Source organism: Pelobates fuscus, chromosome 2 (genome assembly GCF_036172605.1).
Source record: "Pelobates fuscus isolate aPelFus1 chromosome 2, aPelFus1.pri, whole genome shotgun sequence".
NCBI lineage: Eukaryota > Metazoa > Chordata > Amphibia > Anura > Pelobatidae > Pelobates > Pelobates fuscus.
In genome coordinates, this window is record NC_086318.1 from 354,451,427 (window position 1) to 354,470,650 (window position 19,224).

Below are 19,224 nucleotides of genomic sequence, written 5' to 3' on the forward strand. Positions count from 1 at the left end.
GGAGAGTGGGGATGCATGCAAATGCCAGGACAATCTCTGGGTACAGCATCCATTTGCTGGAGTCTCTCCAGTAAACAGAGAATCAGTCCGCCACCAGATTGCCTGTTCCTGGAAGATATTCTGCACATATGGAGAGGTTTCTGTCCAGATCAAATTTGTAGAGGTCCTTGGTCTGTTCAGTGATGAGCCTGGATCGAGAGGTACCTAGGCGGTTAATACAGCAAACAACCTACATGTTATCCTTACATAGCACAGAGGTGTGGTCATAAAAATAAATTTAAAAATCTACTTGGGCTAAAGTGGTAGCCCAATCTACTTTGCAGTCATGACAATACAAAATTAAAAATTAGAAAGTTTGGAGACCCTGGAAGAACCCGATCTTCTTCCTGATAAGGAAAATGTTGCACGAGAATACAGGAGGTCCAGAAGCCAGTCCGATTTGAGTGCTTGGTGAGTTAGTTTGCCTCTGCATAAATGACACGGTTTGGAGCAGGAGGAAAAAGTTTAGGAGGGAGGACAAAGCCTATGAGATTACCTGAAACAATTTGCAGGATCCATTGATTGTGAGAGACATTCAGAATGGAAGGCAAATAGTTAACATAACAGCAAGTGGATGATGAGAAAAAGGAGAACTGCTTACTTGTGTTGATTTGCCCTGTGGCTGCAGGAGCCACGTTTCGGGAAGAAGGACCTGTGTTTGTACTTAGGATTGGCAGACTGGAGTAACTCAGAGATTTGGGGTCTGTTGCTTTTAAATGCTGTGTGTTTGGTGACCTGACCACGTGTTTGGCCTGCCCTGGCAGGAAAATTCTGAGTGACATTTGACCTTTATTGAGGAAACTAAACATCACCATATGACTTATGTTATTTGACAAATTTTGCTTAGAAGATCATGCATTGGACAAAGTTCTTGTTCTTCTAGGTTAGTCAGCTTTGGATCTAGATGATATAGAGCCGCTTTGTGGCATTCGGTCGAGATGGCCACATTTGCATTGCCTAACAATCATATAGCATATTATGTCCACTCCATAAGAGTGTGGTAATCTGGTGTAGATCGGCCAGAAACAACGGTTAATATGAAGAGAAGAGTTAAATGGTCTGTAATATTTAGTAACTTGTCTTAGGCTTGAGACTTTAGACTTCAGACCATGTTCCAGGCTTTTTCTTGGGTTCCAGCTGACTTGATCAAAGTACACGTCTATGAGGTCAAAATCCTTGGTGGACAGGTCCTCTTTGTGGGCTGTAGCATAGAAGAACTAAGACTGGTGGGAGGAAGCGGTAGCTTCACTGGTCCTTTGCCAGCAGAGAGGCTGCCACTCTTCCACAGTCTTTTGCATGGGAAAACATTAGGGCAGGATTTGTGATAAGCCCATGGAGTGGTCACCAGATGGCTGCAGTGAAAGTGAAGCATCAGGGCATTAATGGTATCTCACCCTATGTTGTGAATAGGAAGCTATTTGTAGGCTGAGAGCATCAGACTGCAACAGAAATAACTAGGCTGAACTGATAGGTACCAGATTCAAGATTTTGTGGTTAAACTGTTAACGCTTTAACACCTTGAGGTAAGTCGGCACCTATAAACCACCTCACACCAAACAATTAATAACTTAATTGTTACAGTTATGGTGCCTGGAGTGTTCCTTTAAGGTAAGAAGACGCCCAGGAACTCTTGGCACCATGATAACTTAATTAAGATGAAATTGTCATGGTGCCCACAGTGTTCCTTTAACACTGAGGTGTTTTTTCATTCATAATTTTAGTCAATCTTTTATCAATAGTTAAGTTTTGAACCGTAAAACATCAAGATAAATAATTTTGAACAATTATTCACCTTTTTTGTTAGTACCGGAGATAACACCTAAGCACAATTTACGAAGTGTCTGTGTTTTATATGTCCCCTTGTATTGTGTGCAGAAGAAAGTGAGGAACCAGCAGGTGGATGATGCTGAGACTGGTCTAGAACTGGATGTACACTCCTTAAATGAGCTACATCGTGCAGGGATACCACCCACTGACGATTCCCCAAAATATGCATATTCCATGGGGGCTGATGGGAGATATGGTAAGCCATTTTCAAGTTTTGCAACAAAAAATTAAATACGTACATATAAATTAAGAAATGTATATTTTTAATAGTAAAGAGTTATTTATTTTCCAAAATGCCAATCTGATTTTTCTCTTTAGATAAACAAGTTGATAATGGTGCTAATATCCTACCAGTAAAGCATCCAGACCTTCTTTTTTTTGTTTTTGTTTTTTGAATGGGACATAGAAGGGATGTCTTTTTAATCAGGGAGGGGCTGATTACCTAAATGTCGCTCCACTTCTTGTAATATATTTTTGAAATCTTCAATTTCCCTAATGAATTTTTGTAGACCATTGCCTTTTTTTATTATTGATTGAATTTTCATAAACCTACTAGCAAGTTTGGGTCCAGAGTCGGGTGAAACCTGAATAATTTAACCCTCTTCAAATAATGTGTACAGTTGTGTCATTCTGAAAGTAACACCTAGCCATTCTCACCCTGCAGTGTTTAGTCCATGCCAGGCCACCATACTCATGCTCTATAAAGACCAGACCCTGCACTCTGAGATCGGAAGGGGTGTGTCCTGTGGTGTCATTTTCAATCAGACCAATTTCTATGCAGAGCAAGGAGGACAGTCCCATGATGAGGGATACTTTGTGCATCAGGGTGCTCAGGTAAGATTGTAACGCCTTCATATTTTTGGTTTCTAACTTGTTATATAGCCACATGCCACCATAACAATGACAAATGAAACAAGGTAAAAATGTTTCCATACAAATAAACATGCTGCAGACAATGCAGTTAAAACAGAAGACAATGAAATGCACATGGGTTGACTGTGCAATTTAACTTATAAAAATGTGGCACAAACCAATCAAAAATACAGCTAAAACAGGGAATGTCTAACACTGTATATTAATCAATCTGCTTTCTATAATGTATAAATGTAGGGAGATGAAGTTTGTGATATGGTCTTACTCATACTTCAGAGCATCAGCTTGCTCTAATATAAGGATTGGTGAGTTGCTAAATAGAACATGTTAGTGAAATGTTTGTGTTCATGTATTTACGTCTATCCTTGAGTAACAAGTGGACAGACACTTTTTGCCTGCCCACTGGTTAAAAAAAACCCTGGTTGGGGTTGAGTTACAATAATGCATGTATTCCACTGTTGTAAAAAGCCCAGATTTATATTGCCTCAGAGTAGAACAGTAGCAAACATCTAGACCTTTGCCAGACATTTGAGAAACGATCGGGTCAAATTACAGATGTGCCAGTTTAAAATTCACAATTTTCACTGATTGATTTAATGGGACCATACTTTTCTTTACGACAAATTAGTAGCTCCTGGCTGCACTTTATCCCCATTATGACATTCCGTTTGTTAAAGGGGACACTCCAGACACCATAGCAACTTCATTTAAATAAAGTTGTTATGGTGTCAGGGCGCCCTTACGCACTTTCTTACATAGTTACATAGTTACATAGTTACATAGTTAGATAGCTGAAAAGAGACTTGCGTCCATCAAGTTCAGCCTTCCTCACACCTGTTTTTTGCTGTTGATCCAAAAGGAAAAAAAAAAAAAAAAAAAAAAAAACCCAGTTTGAAGCACAATTTTGCAACAAGCTAGGACAAAAAAAAAAAAAAACAAAACAAAAAAAAACCTTCTTGACCCCAGAATGGCAGTCAGATTTATCCTTGAATCAAGCAGTTATTACCCTACATTGAAATATTATATCCTTGAATATTCTGTCTTTGCAAGTATGCATCTAGTAGCTGTTTGAACATCTGTATGGACTCTGATAGAACCACTTCTTCAGGCAGAGAATTCCACATCCTGATTGTTCTTACAGTAAAAAAACCTTTCCTTTGCCTTAGACGAAATCTTCTTTCTTCCAGTCTAAACGCATGGCCTCGTGTCCTATGTAAAGTCCGGTTTGTGAATAGATTTCCACACAATGGTTTGTATTGGCCCCGAATATATTTGTATAATGTTATCATATCCCCTCTCAGGCGACGTTTTTCTAAACTAAATAGGTTTAAATTTGTTAACCTTTCTTCATAGCTGATATGTTCCATTCCTTTTATTAATTTTGTAGCCCGCCTCTGCACTTTTTCTAGTGCCATGATATCCTTCTTTAGAACAGGTGCCCAAAATTGCACAGCATATTCAATATGTGGTCTTACCAGTGATTTATAGAGAGGCAAAATGATATTCTCGTCCCGAGAATGAATGCCCTTTTTCATGCATGACAATACCTTACTGGCCTTGGCCACTGCTGATTGACATTGCACATTGTTGCATAGTTTGTTGTCTATAACAATTCCCAAGTCCTTTTCGTGTGTTGTTATCCCTAATTCACTTCCATTAAGGGTATACGTTGCTTGTGTATTCTTTACGCCGAAGTGCATAACTTTGCATTTTTCAACATTAAATTTCATCTGCCATTTGAGTGCCCAGTCCTCCAGTCTATCTAAATCCTTCTGCAGCAAAGTAATATCTTGCTCACATTGTATTATTTTACAAAGTTTTGTGTCATCTGCAAACACTGAAACATGACTTTCAATGCTGTCTTCAAGATCATTTATAAAAATGTTAAATAGAAGGGGTCCCAGAACAGACCCCTGAGGGACACCACTTGCCACCTCTGTCCAGCTTGAAAATTTACCATTAACGACAACTCTTTGTATTCTGTTTTTAAGCCAATGTTCTACCCAAGAACAAGCATTTTCATCGAGACCGATTTCCTTGAGTTTGAACACTAATCTTTTGTGTGGAACTGTATCAAATGCCTTGGCAAAATCCAAATAGATCACATCCACTGCAACACCCTGATCTATAATTCTACTTACTTCTTCGTAGAACGCAATCAAGTTAGTTTGACACGACCTGTGCTTCATAAAACCGTGCTGATTTTTGCTGATAACCATATTCTTCTCAAGGAATTCTTGAATATTATCCCTTAATAACCTTTCAAATATTTTACCAGCCACAGAAGTTAAGCTCACAGGTCTATAATTTCCAGGCAAGGATTTTGAACCCTTTTTGAATATAGGAACCACATCTGCCTTCCTCCAATCCTCCGGAACACTTCCTGAAAGAAAAGAATCTTGAAAGATTAAAAACAGAGGTTCACTTATTTCTACACTTAGTTCCTTAAGTACACGTGGATGGATACCGTCAGGCCCTGGAGCTTTGTTTATATTAACTTTCTTTAGTTGCTGCAGCACATTACCTGATGGGTATGGATGTTTCAGGTAGATCCTCAACTGGTTTAGTAAAACAAAATCATTTTAATGAAATAATGCAGGAAATATTACAAGAAACTCAACCAATTACCCAGGAATTGACAAAGCAGTATTTAGGGAAAGAATTAAAGTAAATTAACAAAAAATGAGTCAATGGAATTTGAACTAAAAAGTGTAATGGATGATTGCACACTATTAAAGAAGAAGCTACACGATTTGGAAGAAAAATCGATTGACATGGAGGACAGAATGCGCAGAAAAAAATAGAGAATTAGAGGTATAAATGAGAATCTAGATCCCAATTTATTATCAGAATTCTTATTGGATCTATTTAAAAACATGGGAGTTTCAGAAGCACAGAAGGAAGACATAATAGAACGAGCACATAGAACAGTAAAACCCAAGGGAATCTCAGAATCCCCTCCAAGAGAGATAATTGTTCGATTTTCATCTTTCTATGTCTGGCAAAAAATCCTCCAAACTTCAAGAAATTTCAAATCCAATGAGGAAAAATATAAAAATCTGCTCTTCTTTCAAGATATATCTAACGGCATAAGGAAAAAGATATATGCTTTTTAAAGACTTAAATATAATATTGAGATCCAGACAAATCAAATATACCTGGTGATTTCCTACTAAATTATTTTTGTGGCATGAAAATCAGCGATACATCATACATAAAGTTGAAGAAGGCCACAAATGGTTAGAGGCACATCCAGCAAAATAGAAAGAAGTTCCAAGAATTAAAGGAAATTATTTATTTATTTGTTTTCCTACCTTACTCTCATCATTTTTTTTTTTTTTTAATTCTTTATTTTTGTTGTGCAGGTAGGTACAAAGCATAGTCATGCGCCACAACAGCGAACGATTACATATAAACATAAATAGGGTGAACAATGGCATGTGAAACTTGCACATTTTGTTTAAAAGGTATAGTTAACAAAGCAGGTACGTCTAAACTATAGACTATTAGTGAACGTGCAGGTTGGCATCGTCCTGGCTTCCGTGGACCTCAGAATTGCACGTAAGATAAAAAACAATAAGATGGTGTCAGCATTTGTGTCTTTCAACTATGTTGTGTCGTGATGATCGTTGTGTTAAGTAATAAGTATTTGTTGTGTGACTACTCGTTGGTTAACCCATTTTGTAAGTTGCTAGCCCGAGTGATGCTCTTCAGTGAGTGCGAGGGTAGTCATGGACTTGTCGGTCTGGGATGTCCCCTAGGACGTTGGCATGTCCTGACTAGAGTTGGGTGCGGTAGACTGCTATTTAAAAAATAATGTAAAAAAAACGCATAACAGATAAAAAGCATTAACAGTTAAAGTAAATTTGACGCCCCTCCGGTTAAGGTCGTGTTGAGCCTGCAATATGTGGCAGTGTGTTGTGACTAGGGGTGGGGTGGGGGTGGGGGGGGTTAGCATTCGCTGTGTAGCCTATCCGTCTGGGTGTGTGTTAGCTTCTTTGAGCTAGGTAAATATGTAGTGAACATTGTAAGAAACAAATATCGCATCAGAGACATGTTTCAAAGGTTAAGAGAAAATTTAACAAAGGTAAGGAACAAAGTAAACAAACTATGTGAGGATCTGCTGGGGTTGGCTGGTAATAGTCCCGTTTCACCTTGTTTCCAGGGTAGGACTTAAGTTGCCGTTGCCGCGCCGGCGCTGGCTGTCGCTCGTTGTGGGACAAATGGGGTGATTTTAGTGGGGTCCCATCTGCGTGATACCGCTGGGGCCTTCTCCCGTCTGGGGGGTCCCAGACAGTCCCGTGTGAGGCCGAGTGCCTCCAGTAAGGTATCCGCCTCGGACAGTTCATGTATTGAGTAGGTGGCTCCTCCGTGCATGACCAGGGGTGTCCGCCAGGTGTATCTGATGCTGCGGTCTCTGAGGAGAGTGGTTAGTGGCTGGAGCGTTCTTCTCCACTCCATCGTGCTCCCGGAGATGTCCGTGTAAAATGTAAGTCCCATGTTCTCGAAGGAGTATTGGGTGGTACCCTGCAGGGCCGCAGTCACTGCCGTTTTGTCTTTCATGGTTTGGAAGCGGATTATCAAGTCCCTTGAGGCCTCCGCTGGGGCCTTCCTCGGCTTAGGTATGCGGAACACACCATCCAGAGTGACGGCCTTGGCGTGCTTGGGAGTCGGCAGCGCTGCCAGCAGGCGTCTCACCACATGAGGGAGTTCAGCCTCCGGGGTTTCATCAGGTATTGCTCGTATTTTAAGGTTCTTGCGCCGTCTTTGATCTTCCAGGGCGGCAAACCTCTTCTCGGTGTTTGCTTGCTGGCACTGGAGGTCTCTCACCATGTTTTAAAGTGTCGCAATCTTCTGTGCCTGTACGTCTGAGGAGGTCTCTAGCGTGCCTAACCTTCCCACTAGGCCTGTGATATCTGTGCGGAGTGAGGCCACATCGGCCTGGAGATTCCTTTGGAGGCCTGTGAGTAGGTCTTTCAGTTCCCCCATCGTGACCGGTTGGGAGTCTGGGCTTTATGTATGATATTACATGGCATGTAGGAAACATGGCAAATATAAATACTGATAAATATCTTGAAATGTTCTGAAGTCCCCTATACATTTTTTTCCTCTTATACTTCTTTATTTGGAGGAATTTATATAAACCTTGACTCAAAGAATCTATGCAGTATAACTCATGTTTAATTATATCTAAGACTATAATAGTAATATATTGCAGATTATAAAAGGGATAAGAGTTAAATAATAATATTACGGTACTCTTATTTGAGGGATTTGTTTAAAATGTTTAATGAAAGAACCTATGCAGTATAATATATGCCTAATTATATCATATATAAATTATATAATATTGTATCTTATAAAAAGGACAAGAGTTAAATCATAATATAATATATAATTCTCCTTAGAGAAGGAGGGTATGTTAAATGGGATACAGTATGATGGGGATACATGGAGGGGAAGGATTAAATGAGGAAAAATTAATTTAAAGACAAATGCTACTTGGTTTATGGTAAAACAAAAGGGATAAAATAATTTATGTAGCATAATCTATGCCTATTATTTTATTAATCTGACAGCATGATATTAGAGGTTTTAAAAGGGATAGTCCCTGAGAGTGGGTGTGTATATATATATATATATGTATATATATATATATATAAATAATAATAAAAAAATATATATTCTCCTTGTACCATCAAAGAGTTATCGGATATAGAGACATCTCCTTGTCTCGCCTAAGCTCACAATATATATATAATTTTTTATTTTTTCTTCTTTAGCATTGTCGTTATTATTTGGGTAATAGAGCAGATAAAATAATGACTAATCAACTTAAAAAACGTATATATATATATATATATATATATATATATATATAAAGGATAGAATATTCAAAATAACTGAAGAGGATAAGGAATACACTAACCAAGAACATATAGGGTGAATGTTTAACATTTTTTATTCAGAACTATAATATCTCGGATCAGTTAAAAGATAGGGAACAAATAAGAAAATATCTATTTGACTCTAAATTAAAACGATTTATCTAATGAACAGTCCAACTGTTTGGATGTCCCTATTGAATATAAATAATTTATGAGTGCAATTAGAACTCAGAAGCCTTATAAGGCATCCGGCCCTGACAGATTCCCAGAGGAATTTTACGAAAAAATGTCTATACTTGATGGGTATATTTAAGGAGGTCAGAGAATCTGGATCCTTTCCCACTAATATGCTTCAAGCATTTATTCTACCTATTTTAAAGACAGGTAAAAAGGCGGTAAAACTATCTAATTATAGACCTATTTCCTTGATTAATACAGATACAAAGATATATTCTGCTATTGATGCACGTTTAAAAAATATATGTCCAATTCTTATACAAAAAGATCAGGTTGGATTTGTTAAACGACAATCTAACGATAATACAAGGAAAATAATTTCTGTCTAGTCTGTAGAAGTATGTTTTGTATTTTTATGTGTATCGATTTGTCAAATTCCTATTCATAATGGTGGTCTGTATGGTATGAATAATGATTTAATGCTTGACCTTCTATATTGATATGTAGAAAATTGTTTGACATAGTTGAGTATTTGTCAAAAATAAATAAAAATGATTAACTTAAAAAAAAAAAAAAAGGAATAGAACTTGCAAAGGCTGTAGACAAGAAATTTGCAGCTTTTGCAAGCGGTTTTAGATTTACTGCTAATTAGCACATGCACATTTAAATGCATACATGTTTCTATTGGGGCATTTATTTATTTATATTTTTTATTTGGGCAGTGGAGTGTCCCTTTAAAACATTACAAACAGTATAATGATGAATGGGAGAACAGTGTACCAGGGACTTTAAACATTATAACAACTTTAGTGTGATGAAGCAGTCATAGACATTTTATTATGTGGAAATATGCAGTTTCTCATATATTAAGCAATTATTTAATATACGGTAGGTATAGCCATTTTAAAAATGTATGTTTACATTTTAGAATATATATACACTTTTTAGACTTTCCACTAAAATGTGCGCATCTTCTTGAAATTGAATTGTTTTAAAAGCATGGAGAATTTAGTGACTGAGGAAGTGTTATGAAAAGTGATAAAAAGGGGAAGTATGGACCTGAAGTACTTGATTGTTTTTCTTTTTGCGTTTTTTTTTTTTTCTCATCATTGTGGGCCATCTTCAGTCTCCTTTCTTCGAAACTAATTTGTGCTATATTTGGAAAAACAATCTGTCATAAACAATCAGCCCTGTTGATGTTCCTGTTAGGGATATATTTTATTTGTGGATTTGTACAAAGGTGATGGATTGCCTGCATCTCCCAGGGTTAACGTGTCTAATATGACAGAGAGCTAAATGTGATCTAGCAATGCACATGTCATCTGGAGTTTTTTCCCCTGCAGGACTTGATGTTCCCAGTGGAATCAGTGAGGTTATCTGGTGGCTACGTTGTGCACAAAGTTACAACTTCAGAAAAACTGCAGATTGGAGACAAGGTCCTGCTCTTTCTGGATGAGGTACTAAGTGGTTGTGAGAAACACTGATTAGTCCACCTCTTGGTGGCTGATATTGATGTCCTCCACTGTATCATATACCCTGGAGTGTGACTTGATGCTAATTATAAAAACAACAGATTAATATGCTCGGACTCTCATTTGTTCTTATCTCACAGGCACAACGCCTTTCCTGCATGATTAAGCACACTGCCACTCACTTGCTGAACTTTGTCTTGAGTCGGGTCATAGGGGAGAGTACAGCCCAGAGAGGATCACATGTCACAGCAGAACGCCTGCGGTTTGATTTCAGCGTTAAGGTAAGAATGGGATTCCTAATATAAAGAATAGTAAAAGAGAAAAGCAAAGAAAGAAAATTCTGGTTTATAAAAATCTGCATTTCTGTGTATGTCATCAGTTTGTGCATGGAGATTCATGGTATCGTTGTCTCCTTGACCCACGAATGTGTTTTTTTGTTGTTGTTTTTTAAATATTGATAGGGGTATTTACTAAAGTAAACTGCATTGTTTTAAATTAAATAAGAATTTTAGGTTTAAGGCCAAAGTAGTCCAACTGGAAAAATTACCCTTAGTCGACAATGCTTCATGTAGAGCTCTTTTTGATCATATATTTGAAGTTCACTTCATTTTTCTGACAGTTCTCACAATAGCGAATAGCCCTCGGTGCTTTAATGTTGCTCTGGACTTCAGAGTCTAACCATAAAATGAAAACTGCAGCCCACTGGAATAGTTAAAGTTGATGTTTCTTCTACTGAACAGTGTTTATAGATCAGGATTTCTTGTGTTGTGTCCTAATAATGTCACATAGAACCTACATTAAATCTTTGAGTTTTCTACACTCCATTGCCACACTATGTTGTCACTATTTGTTAGGTTTTTGTCTGTCATTTCTACTAGGCCCCTATTACAACCCAGCAGTTACAGGAAGTGGAGCACGAGCTGCAGAAAATTATTGCACGTAATGAACAAATCCACACTGCACATGTAGCACTCGGAGATGCCAAAAGTGTCAAAGGACTCCGTACTGTGGATGAGGTATTTCTATTCTTCCCCAGTATTAGGGTGATTTATATTTTTAGAAAATATTCAGGGATACAGTTTTTTTAGAGTAATTGAAATTACAAATAAATAATTTAGGGGAAAAAGTCATCAATACTTTTCATTAAATCAGGTGATCTCAGTACAGAATTAAAATTTTGCACAATTTGGGGCAGTATGTAAGTATCTGCTACATACTGCAGGGTTGTTTGAATGTACCAATCATTAGAGCCACATTATATATTGGGAAACAAATATCCACCAGATTCATAGGAAAAGGTGAATAGATATCTCTGATGCATCTTTGCAAACCAGATGCTTAAATATTACTTTTCCCATTTTACACATGCAAGCATAACATTACTGATGTAACATGTCATGTTCATTTTGTTGTCTACAGGAAACTGCCAAACAGTTGCCTGTGGATGTGAGGCTATAACATTTGGTTCTAAGCATATTTTATATTGTTTTCTCATTTCTCTTAAAAGGACACAATAGTTACCCCGACTACTTCATCACATTGAAGTGGTCTGGGTGCAATGTCCCTGTCCCTGTCCCACTTAGTCCTGCAATGTAAATCATTGCAGTTTCTGAGAAAGTGCACTTATTACCTTGCAGGACTAAGACTGCCTTTAGAGGCACTTCCTTGATGCTAGGTGATTCCGTGTCTCCTAAATGACGCAAGGCAATGCTTTCCTATGGAGGGGGCCTAATGCACTTGCAGCGCATTTGCAATAGCCCCTTAGTCGGATAACGTTGGAGGAGGCGGAGTACCGACCCAGCTCCGAGGGACAGATTTGTATTCCTAACACTGTCAAATCCCTTTAAATGTATTTTCCTTATTTTTTTTATTTTATTTCTGTATATTCTAAACAATTTAACTGTCTTAACTTTTATCCTGTATAGCTGAATTATACATTCCACTCTATTACCTTCTTTATTTCCTGACATCATTTAATTTTGTATTTCTTCTCATGCCTGCAGGTTTACCCTGATCCAGTGCGTGTGGTATCTGTGGGTGTTCCTGTACACAGTTTGCTGAAGCCAGACTCACAAGCTGCCACGCAGACATCAGTAGAGCTTTGCTGCGGCACGTAAGTATTTTTACCATCTCACCTACTGCTCTATTACAAGTATTTGTATGATTGTTTTAGTCCTTTTTAGAATAATTCCTTAAATCACTCACAAGTCCTACTCTATATTATTTATTTACTGTATTCTTTACACACAGACACTTGCACAGGACAGGGGCCATTGAGGATCTGGTGTTAATTTCAGAACGGCAACTAGTAAAAGGTGTCTCTCGTCTGATTGCTGTCACAGGAAAAGATGCCAAGCAGGTCTGTGACTTTGAAGCCTGCCCCTTTTACCTCTTTATAAATTTGCTCATAATACTGAGGCTGAGCCCACAGCTATTCTATATACTGTGTATACAGGTTTAATTTACTGAGTGTGTCCCCTCTATACTGTATAATTTTGCCAGCAACACATAGACGGTCTCTCTACCCTATGTTGAAATGTTCTTTATGTTTTAACAGTGTTGCTTCAATCCATACTGAAATAATTGTTATTCCTGCAGGCAAGAGAAACCGGAAAGGAGCTGTCAGTAGAAGTGGAATCCATCACAGAACGCCTTCGGATAAAACCTACTACACTTGATGAAGCATTTCGTCTCTCAAGGGAAGTAGGGGCTCTTTCAAATGTGAGTGTAGACCGCTGCTCTGACATTTCCCAAGGAAAAACTACTTTGTTTCTTCTGAAAATAAAGAAATGGAGATAATGAGTGGTCCCTTTTATGTACTAAGTGTACCAGCTAGATTTACTTTTTTTTTTTTTTTTTATTAATTATGTTCTGTATTCGAAAGTTATTAGTTTTTCACAATATGTAAAACATCACTAAAAACTACATATCTACGGAAAATACATATTATTACAATAGCTGTGTTATACAGTATTTTGTAAGGACCTAGACTGTAGACAATTTGGATGCGTGCCACCGATGGTCCAACAGAGATTAAAGGGCATATTTTTAATAGCTTATAACTTGCTACACCAAATCTTATCGAAAGTCAGGGGGTAATTTGTAAAGTGAGAGAGTACTATATTTAATCGGTTATCCTGGAAGGCCACATTTAAAATCATCGGATTGCAAGTTAAAGTGTGAGGGCTTTTCAATTAAGGTCCCTATCCATGGAAGCCACCTTTATTCAAAGACTGAGCTTTCTCCTAATTGAAAATAAATGCCCCTTTCCATATTAAATTGATATTTAAGTTGGGAGAGGACCTGAGGCCAGTTAGGCATAGTTTGTTGTAACCAATGTCTTGATAGAACTACTTTTGTTGCCATTATAGTTGTATTATTAGATATCTTTTTGGTAATGGAAATTTTGATATATTAAAATGAAATAGAGCTGTCATAAAATTTGGATCCAAGTCTTCTAGAACCAGAACAGGGAATTTATTTTATGGCCCTACTCCATAAAGGACTGATCAATACACAGTCCCAGCAGATATCCAACATAACTTTGAGTTGTTAGAATTCATTTTATTTAAAATATTTGGAACCACGTTCCATTGATGCAGTATCTTATAATGGGGTTTCAACAATATTCAGACAGTGAATTTATTTTTTTCACCTCTAGTATGGATTTAAATGACATGTCAGGCTGTGTAGTATATCCAATTTCTTTGTCCCAATTTTAGGCTCTAGGTTTAAGTTCGACCTCTTCCAGGTTCATAATCTCATAGCACTATGCTATGGAACTAAATTTTATTTCATTTTTAAATAAATCATTTATTTTTTGATTTAATACATTTATCTCTATTATCAAATGGGAAGCCAGATAATTATTTACTCTTAGGTTATTAAAGATCTAATTTGAAGGAAGGGTAATGGACTGCTGTAATTGCGGGAAAGATTTTATAGTATTTCCCTCTATATTATCTATTATTGTAAGTGGGACATGTCTTAGCCAATACTTTAACTGCAGATCCCCAACAGTTTGTTCAATTGTTTTAAATTTTATAAAGTAGTTTATTTATTTTCTCATAGTCCATCCAATAAGAATATAATTATTTTAAATGTGGGCACTCAATTTTTGTAAGGAAGCTATTCCCAGCCTTCTTATCGAGCTAAATCAGATCAGCAAGGTCTCATTTAGTTTATTTAACCCCTTAAGGACTCAGCCAAATGTACACGTTGTGAACAGAACAAAACGTAAACAAAACCTGGCATTTGCGCTTTATGTCTGTCCAACCGTAATTCACCTCTTTCATATTAAATGCACCCCCCCCTTATTATATATAATTTTATTCAGGGGAAACAGGGCTTTCATTTAATATCAAATATTTAGCTATGAAACAGAATTTAATATGAAAAAAATATAAAAAAATGGGAGAAAATAAGATTTTATTTTTATTTTTTTAGTTCTACATGACATTTTAACTGTCAATGTCATAATACTGTTTGCTTTTACTGCAATAAAATACACATATTTGTATTCAGCAAAGTCTCACGTTTAAAACAGTACCCCCTATGTACAGGTTTTATGGTGTTTTGGGAAGTTACAGGGTCAAATATAGCGTGTTACATTTGAAATTGAAATTCGCCAGATTGGTTACGTTGCCTTTGAGACTGTATAGTAGCCCAGGAAATAAATTTACACCCATAATGGCATACCATTTGCAATAGTAGACAACCCAAGGTATTGCAAATGGGGTATGTCCAGTTTTTTTTAGTAGCCATTTGGTCACAAACACTGGCCAAAGTTAGCGTTAGTATTTGTTTGTGTGTGAAAAATGCAAAAAACGCCAATTATGGCCAGTGTTTGTGACTAAGTGGCTACTAAAAAAGACTGGATATACCCCATTTGCAATACATTGGGTTGTCTACTATTGCAAATGGTATGCCATCATAGGGGTAATTTTCATTCTTGGGCTACCCATAGGGTCACAAAGGCAACGTAAGCAATCTGGTGAATTTTAATGTGAAAAAAATGAAACACAAGCCTTATATTTGACGCTGTAACTTTTGAAAACACCATAAAACCTGTACATGAGGGGTACTGTTGTACTCGGGAGACTTCGCTGAACACAAATATGTGTGTTTCAAAACAGTAAAAAGTATCACAGCAATAATATCGTCCGTGTAAGTGCTGTTTGTGCGTGAAAAATGCAAACAACTTCACTTTTACTGGCGATATCATCGTTGTAATATATTTTACTGTTTTGAAACACTAATATTTGTGTTCAGCGAAGTCTCTCGAGTAAAGCAGTATCCCCCATGTACAGGTTTTATGGTGTCTTGGAAAGTTATAGGGTTAAATATAGTGCTAGCAAATTAAATTCCCTATACTTTCGGCATGGGTTGTCAGGCAGGTCCCGCTAATTGTAACTAATTAGGATACCTAATTATGTAAAAATATAACATAAATATATGTGTAGAATTAATATATGTGTGTATATATATATATATATATATATATATATATATACATATGTGTATATATATATATATATATGTGTATATGTGTGTGTGTATATATATATATGTGTATATGTGTGTGTGTATATATATATATATATACATTTTTTTAAAATATTTGTATTTATATATCGGTATATATATATAGTGATATATACGTGTATATATATATATATTTTGTTCTACGTATATTTTGATATAAATATATATATATTAATATCACAATACAGTTAGAACGAAATAACACACATCTATATATTTTGTAACTATTTTTTAATTATTATTTATTTTTTTTACGTATTTACATTTTTTATATATATATATATATATATTTAATCAGTATCAGTCTACGTGTAATTTGATATTAATATATATATATATATATATATATATATATATATATATATAATAATATAATATATATATATAATAGTAAAATACACCTTGACAGTAGAGATGTCCCGAAATATTCGCCAGCGAACATAGCTTGTTCGCGGTCGCCGCGGCGGGCGAACATATGCGATGTTCGGTCCGCCCCCTATTCGTCATCATTGAGTAAACTTTGACCCTGTACCTCACAATCAGCAGACACATTCCAGCCAATCAGCAGCAGACCCTCCCTCCCAGGCCCTCCCTATGTTCGCCGGCGAACTGTTCGGGACATCTCTACTAGACAGTGTATGTGTGTGTATGTATTTGTGTATATATATATACTTAAATCATATATATATATGATCTAAGTATATATATATATATTTTTTTTTTTAACACTGATTTAATTAATTTTAATTTATTTCCAGCCACCAGGGGGGACTAACTGTCATTACAGTTAGTCCCCCTGCTGGCAATACCTGAGCCAGCTATCCCTGCCATGTGATTGTGAGGTCCTCGCAAGGACCTCACTCTCACATGGCCGGGGGGTGTCGGAAGAGGACGGATGTGCCGCGGGGGGCTCCCTGGGAGTCCCCCCAACCGCGATCGCCGGCGTGGGATTGCCGTTGATCGGGTAAGTAAGAACAATTACGCCCGGCTGCGTTTAGAGCCGCTTAAAATAGGGCGTAATTGTACGCCCTCCAGTCTTAAGGGGTTAATATATAGATACTTAAATTTTAAACCGGGTATCTTCTCTTGAACTTGGGTCCTGCTATCTCCACAAGTGATACATTCTCCTTGCCTCATAGTATTTTATGATATTGGGAACCCCAAGATCCCACCCTATCTGCTCTCTTCATTAAGTGGGAAGCTGCAATTCTTGGTCTCGTTTTGCCTCCAAATATAACTCATAAAGAGACTATGTATTTGTTTAAGTTTCCATTGTGGTATAGTTAAATGATTACTATAGTCCCCCTAATAAATAAATCTGAGTGCTTTTAAATGTGTAAACTTACCTCCGTTCCAGTGCAAAGATCCTCGGCAGGCCACGCCCCCTTTTTCATCAAAATTACGAAATAGCAGGGCTCAATCAGATGCTTCTCTTAGAGAAGCGTCATCGGTATGTGGTGCGCATGCGCAACTTCACGCTGCACCAATCTCATTGTTCTTCATAGAGCGGCATTGAAATCTATGCATTCACGTTCACGAGCTGAGCTAACTGACCACTCAGCCCGCTGTCTATGCCCGCCCCCCTCCAGCGCAACCTTCCTAAGCCAAAAGTTTGTGTGTGCATAGAAACACTATATATAGAGATATTTTGTATACAAACATCCAATTTTTAAATATTGTAAACATACACACACTCTTTCTATCCATCTATCCATCCCTCTCTATCTATCCCTCTCTATCCATCCCTCTCTATCCATCCCTCTCTATCCATCCCTCTCTATCCATCCCTCTCTATCCATCCCTCTCTATCCATCCCTCTCTATCCATCCCTCTCTATCCATCCCTCTCTCTCCCTCCATCTCTCTCTCTCCCTCCATCCCTCTCTATCCATCCATCCATCCCTCTCTATCCATCCATCCCTCTCTATCTATCCATCCCTCTCTATCTATCCCTCTCTATCCATCCCTCTCTATCCATCCCTCTCTATCCATCCCTCTCTCTCCCTCCATCTCTCCCTCCATCCCTCTCTATCCATCCATCCATCCCTCTCTATCTATCCATCCCTCTCTATCTATCCATCCCTCTCTATCTATCCATCCCTCTCCATCCATCTCTCTCCATCCATCCCTTTCCAATGTGTCTCTTGTATAAATCCCACCGTTACGTGTTTTTTTTTCTCATGTAATCTTACAATAAGTGGTGTTTTTTTTTATCTGTGTTTATCCCCTTAACATTTAGTGTTGCAATTATAAATTTGTCATCCATATTCTTTTAGCCCAAATACCCAACATCTTCTCTGATAGACCATTGGCCACCCACACAAACACTTAACAAACAACGAGCATCGTTAGAATACTAAGACTCACTTAATCTGGGGAGGTGCTGGCCACAACCCCTCATTGTAGACAACAAGTTCCCAGATGAGTGTCCTGCCCCACAACCCTGGTTGGACACTACTTTGCGCTCTACTTTTACGAGCAGAAAAAATGTTGAAATGTTTTTTATGTTTTAACAGTGTTATTTCAATCCATACTGAAATAATTGTTTAACCCACTTACTTGGGGAACAAAAAGGCCTCCCTTTCACAGGTGCCTCATTCCAGGTCCCTATTTAACCTTGTACTACAGAGAGCCCCAGATTAAATTTGTATTCCCCAAGTAAGTGGGGTAATCTCATAAGATTAGACATTAGGTTGTTAGAGTAGGACCTGCCAAAATAGAGATTGTAGCCGTATTAGTCCAGTGATGTAGATGTAAAAAACAGATACAATTTGTATCTTGTAATACCTTTTTTATTGGACTAACAGAATTTTTTCATGACAAGCTTTCGGGAGAACCTCCCTTCAGACGTAAGAAAGGGAGGTTCTCCCGAAAGCTTGTCATGAAAAAATGCTTTTAGCCCAATAAAAAAGGTATTACAAGATACAAATTTGATCTGTTTTTTACATATATATATATATATATATATATATATATATATATGTGTGTGTGTAAATATTACATAAGTAAAAAAAATAGTAAAATATGAATGAGCTAAAACATATGACAATGTTAAACTAATTTACATTTGTTCTGGAAACTATTTTATAACTATCCCTTTTGTTGCTGACTCAGATTGTAGATAGCGCCATCATGCCTCAATGGCAGAAAAAGGAACTGCAAGCAGGTCTGAAAGCTTTGCAGCGTTCTACTAACACGGTCATTCGCAAGCTGGAAATTAAACAGGTAATATCTGAAGGCAGGATTTCTTCATCTCAGTCAGGATTAATTTCTTCTTTAAACTGTCCAAGAAATGATTCTGTTGTCAGGTATATGTAAATAATACTCATTCATTTATAAGAATGCCAAACCTGTAGTCCTTTTTATAATTTAGACTTCTTGGTTTGCTTTTGTGATGAGCCATGA

The 19,224-nt window shown here is 37.3% G+C and overlaps 1 protein-coding gene across 1 annotated transcript in view; it reads left to right on the forward strand.

The window, feature by feature from the left end:
• The window catches only part of LOC134587340 (alanine--tRNA ligase, mitochondrial-like), a 64,056-nt gene that overhangs the window by 31,169 nt on the left and 13,663 nt on the right, over positions 1-19,224 (forward strand). Inside the window, exons 11-19 of the mRNA XM_063443640.1 lie at positions 1,915-2,062; positions 2,531-2,700; positions 10,148-10,261; positions 10,417-10,557; positions 11,155-11,292; positions 12,280-12,389; positions 12,527-12,635; positions 12,875-12,997; positions 18,934-19,044. Coding sequence (XP_063299710.1) covers positions 1,915-2,062; positions 2,531-2,700; positions 10,148-10,261; positions 10,417-10,557; positions 11,155-11,292; positions 12,280-12,389; positions 12,527-12,635; positions 12,875-12,997; positions 18,934-19,044 — 1,164 coding nt within the window. The remainder of the gene's footprint in view (positions 1-1,914; positions 2,063-2,530; positions 2,701-10,147; positions 10,262-10,416; positions 10,558-11,154; positions 11,293-12,279; positions 12,390-12,526; positions 12,636-12,874; positions 12,998-18,933; positions 19,045-19,224) is intronic.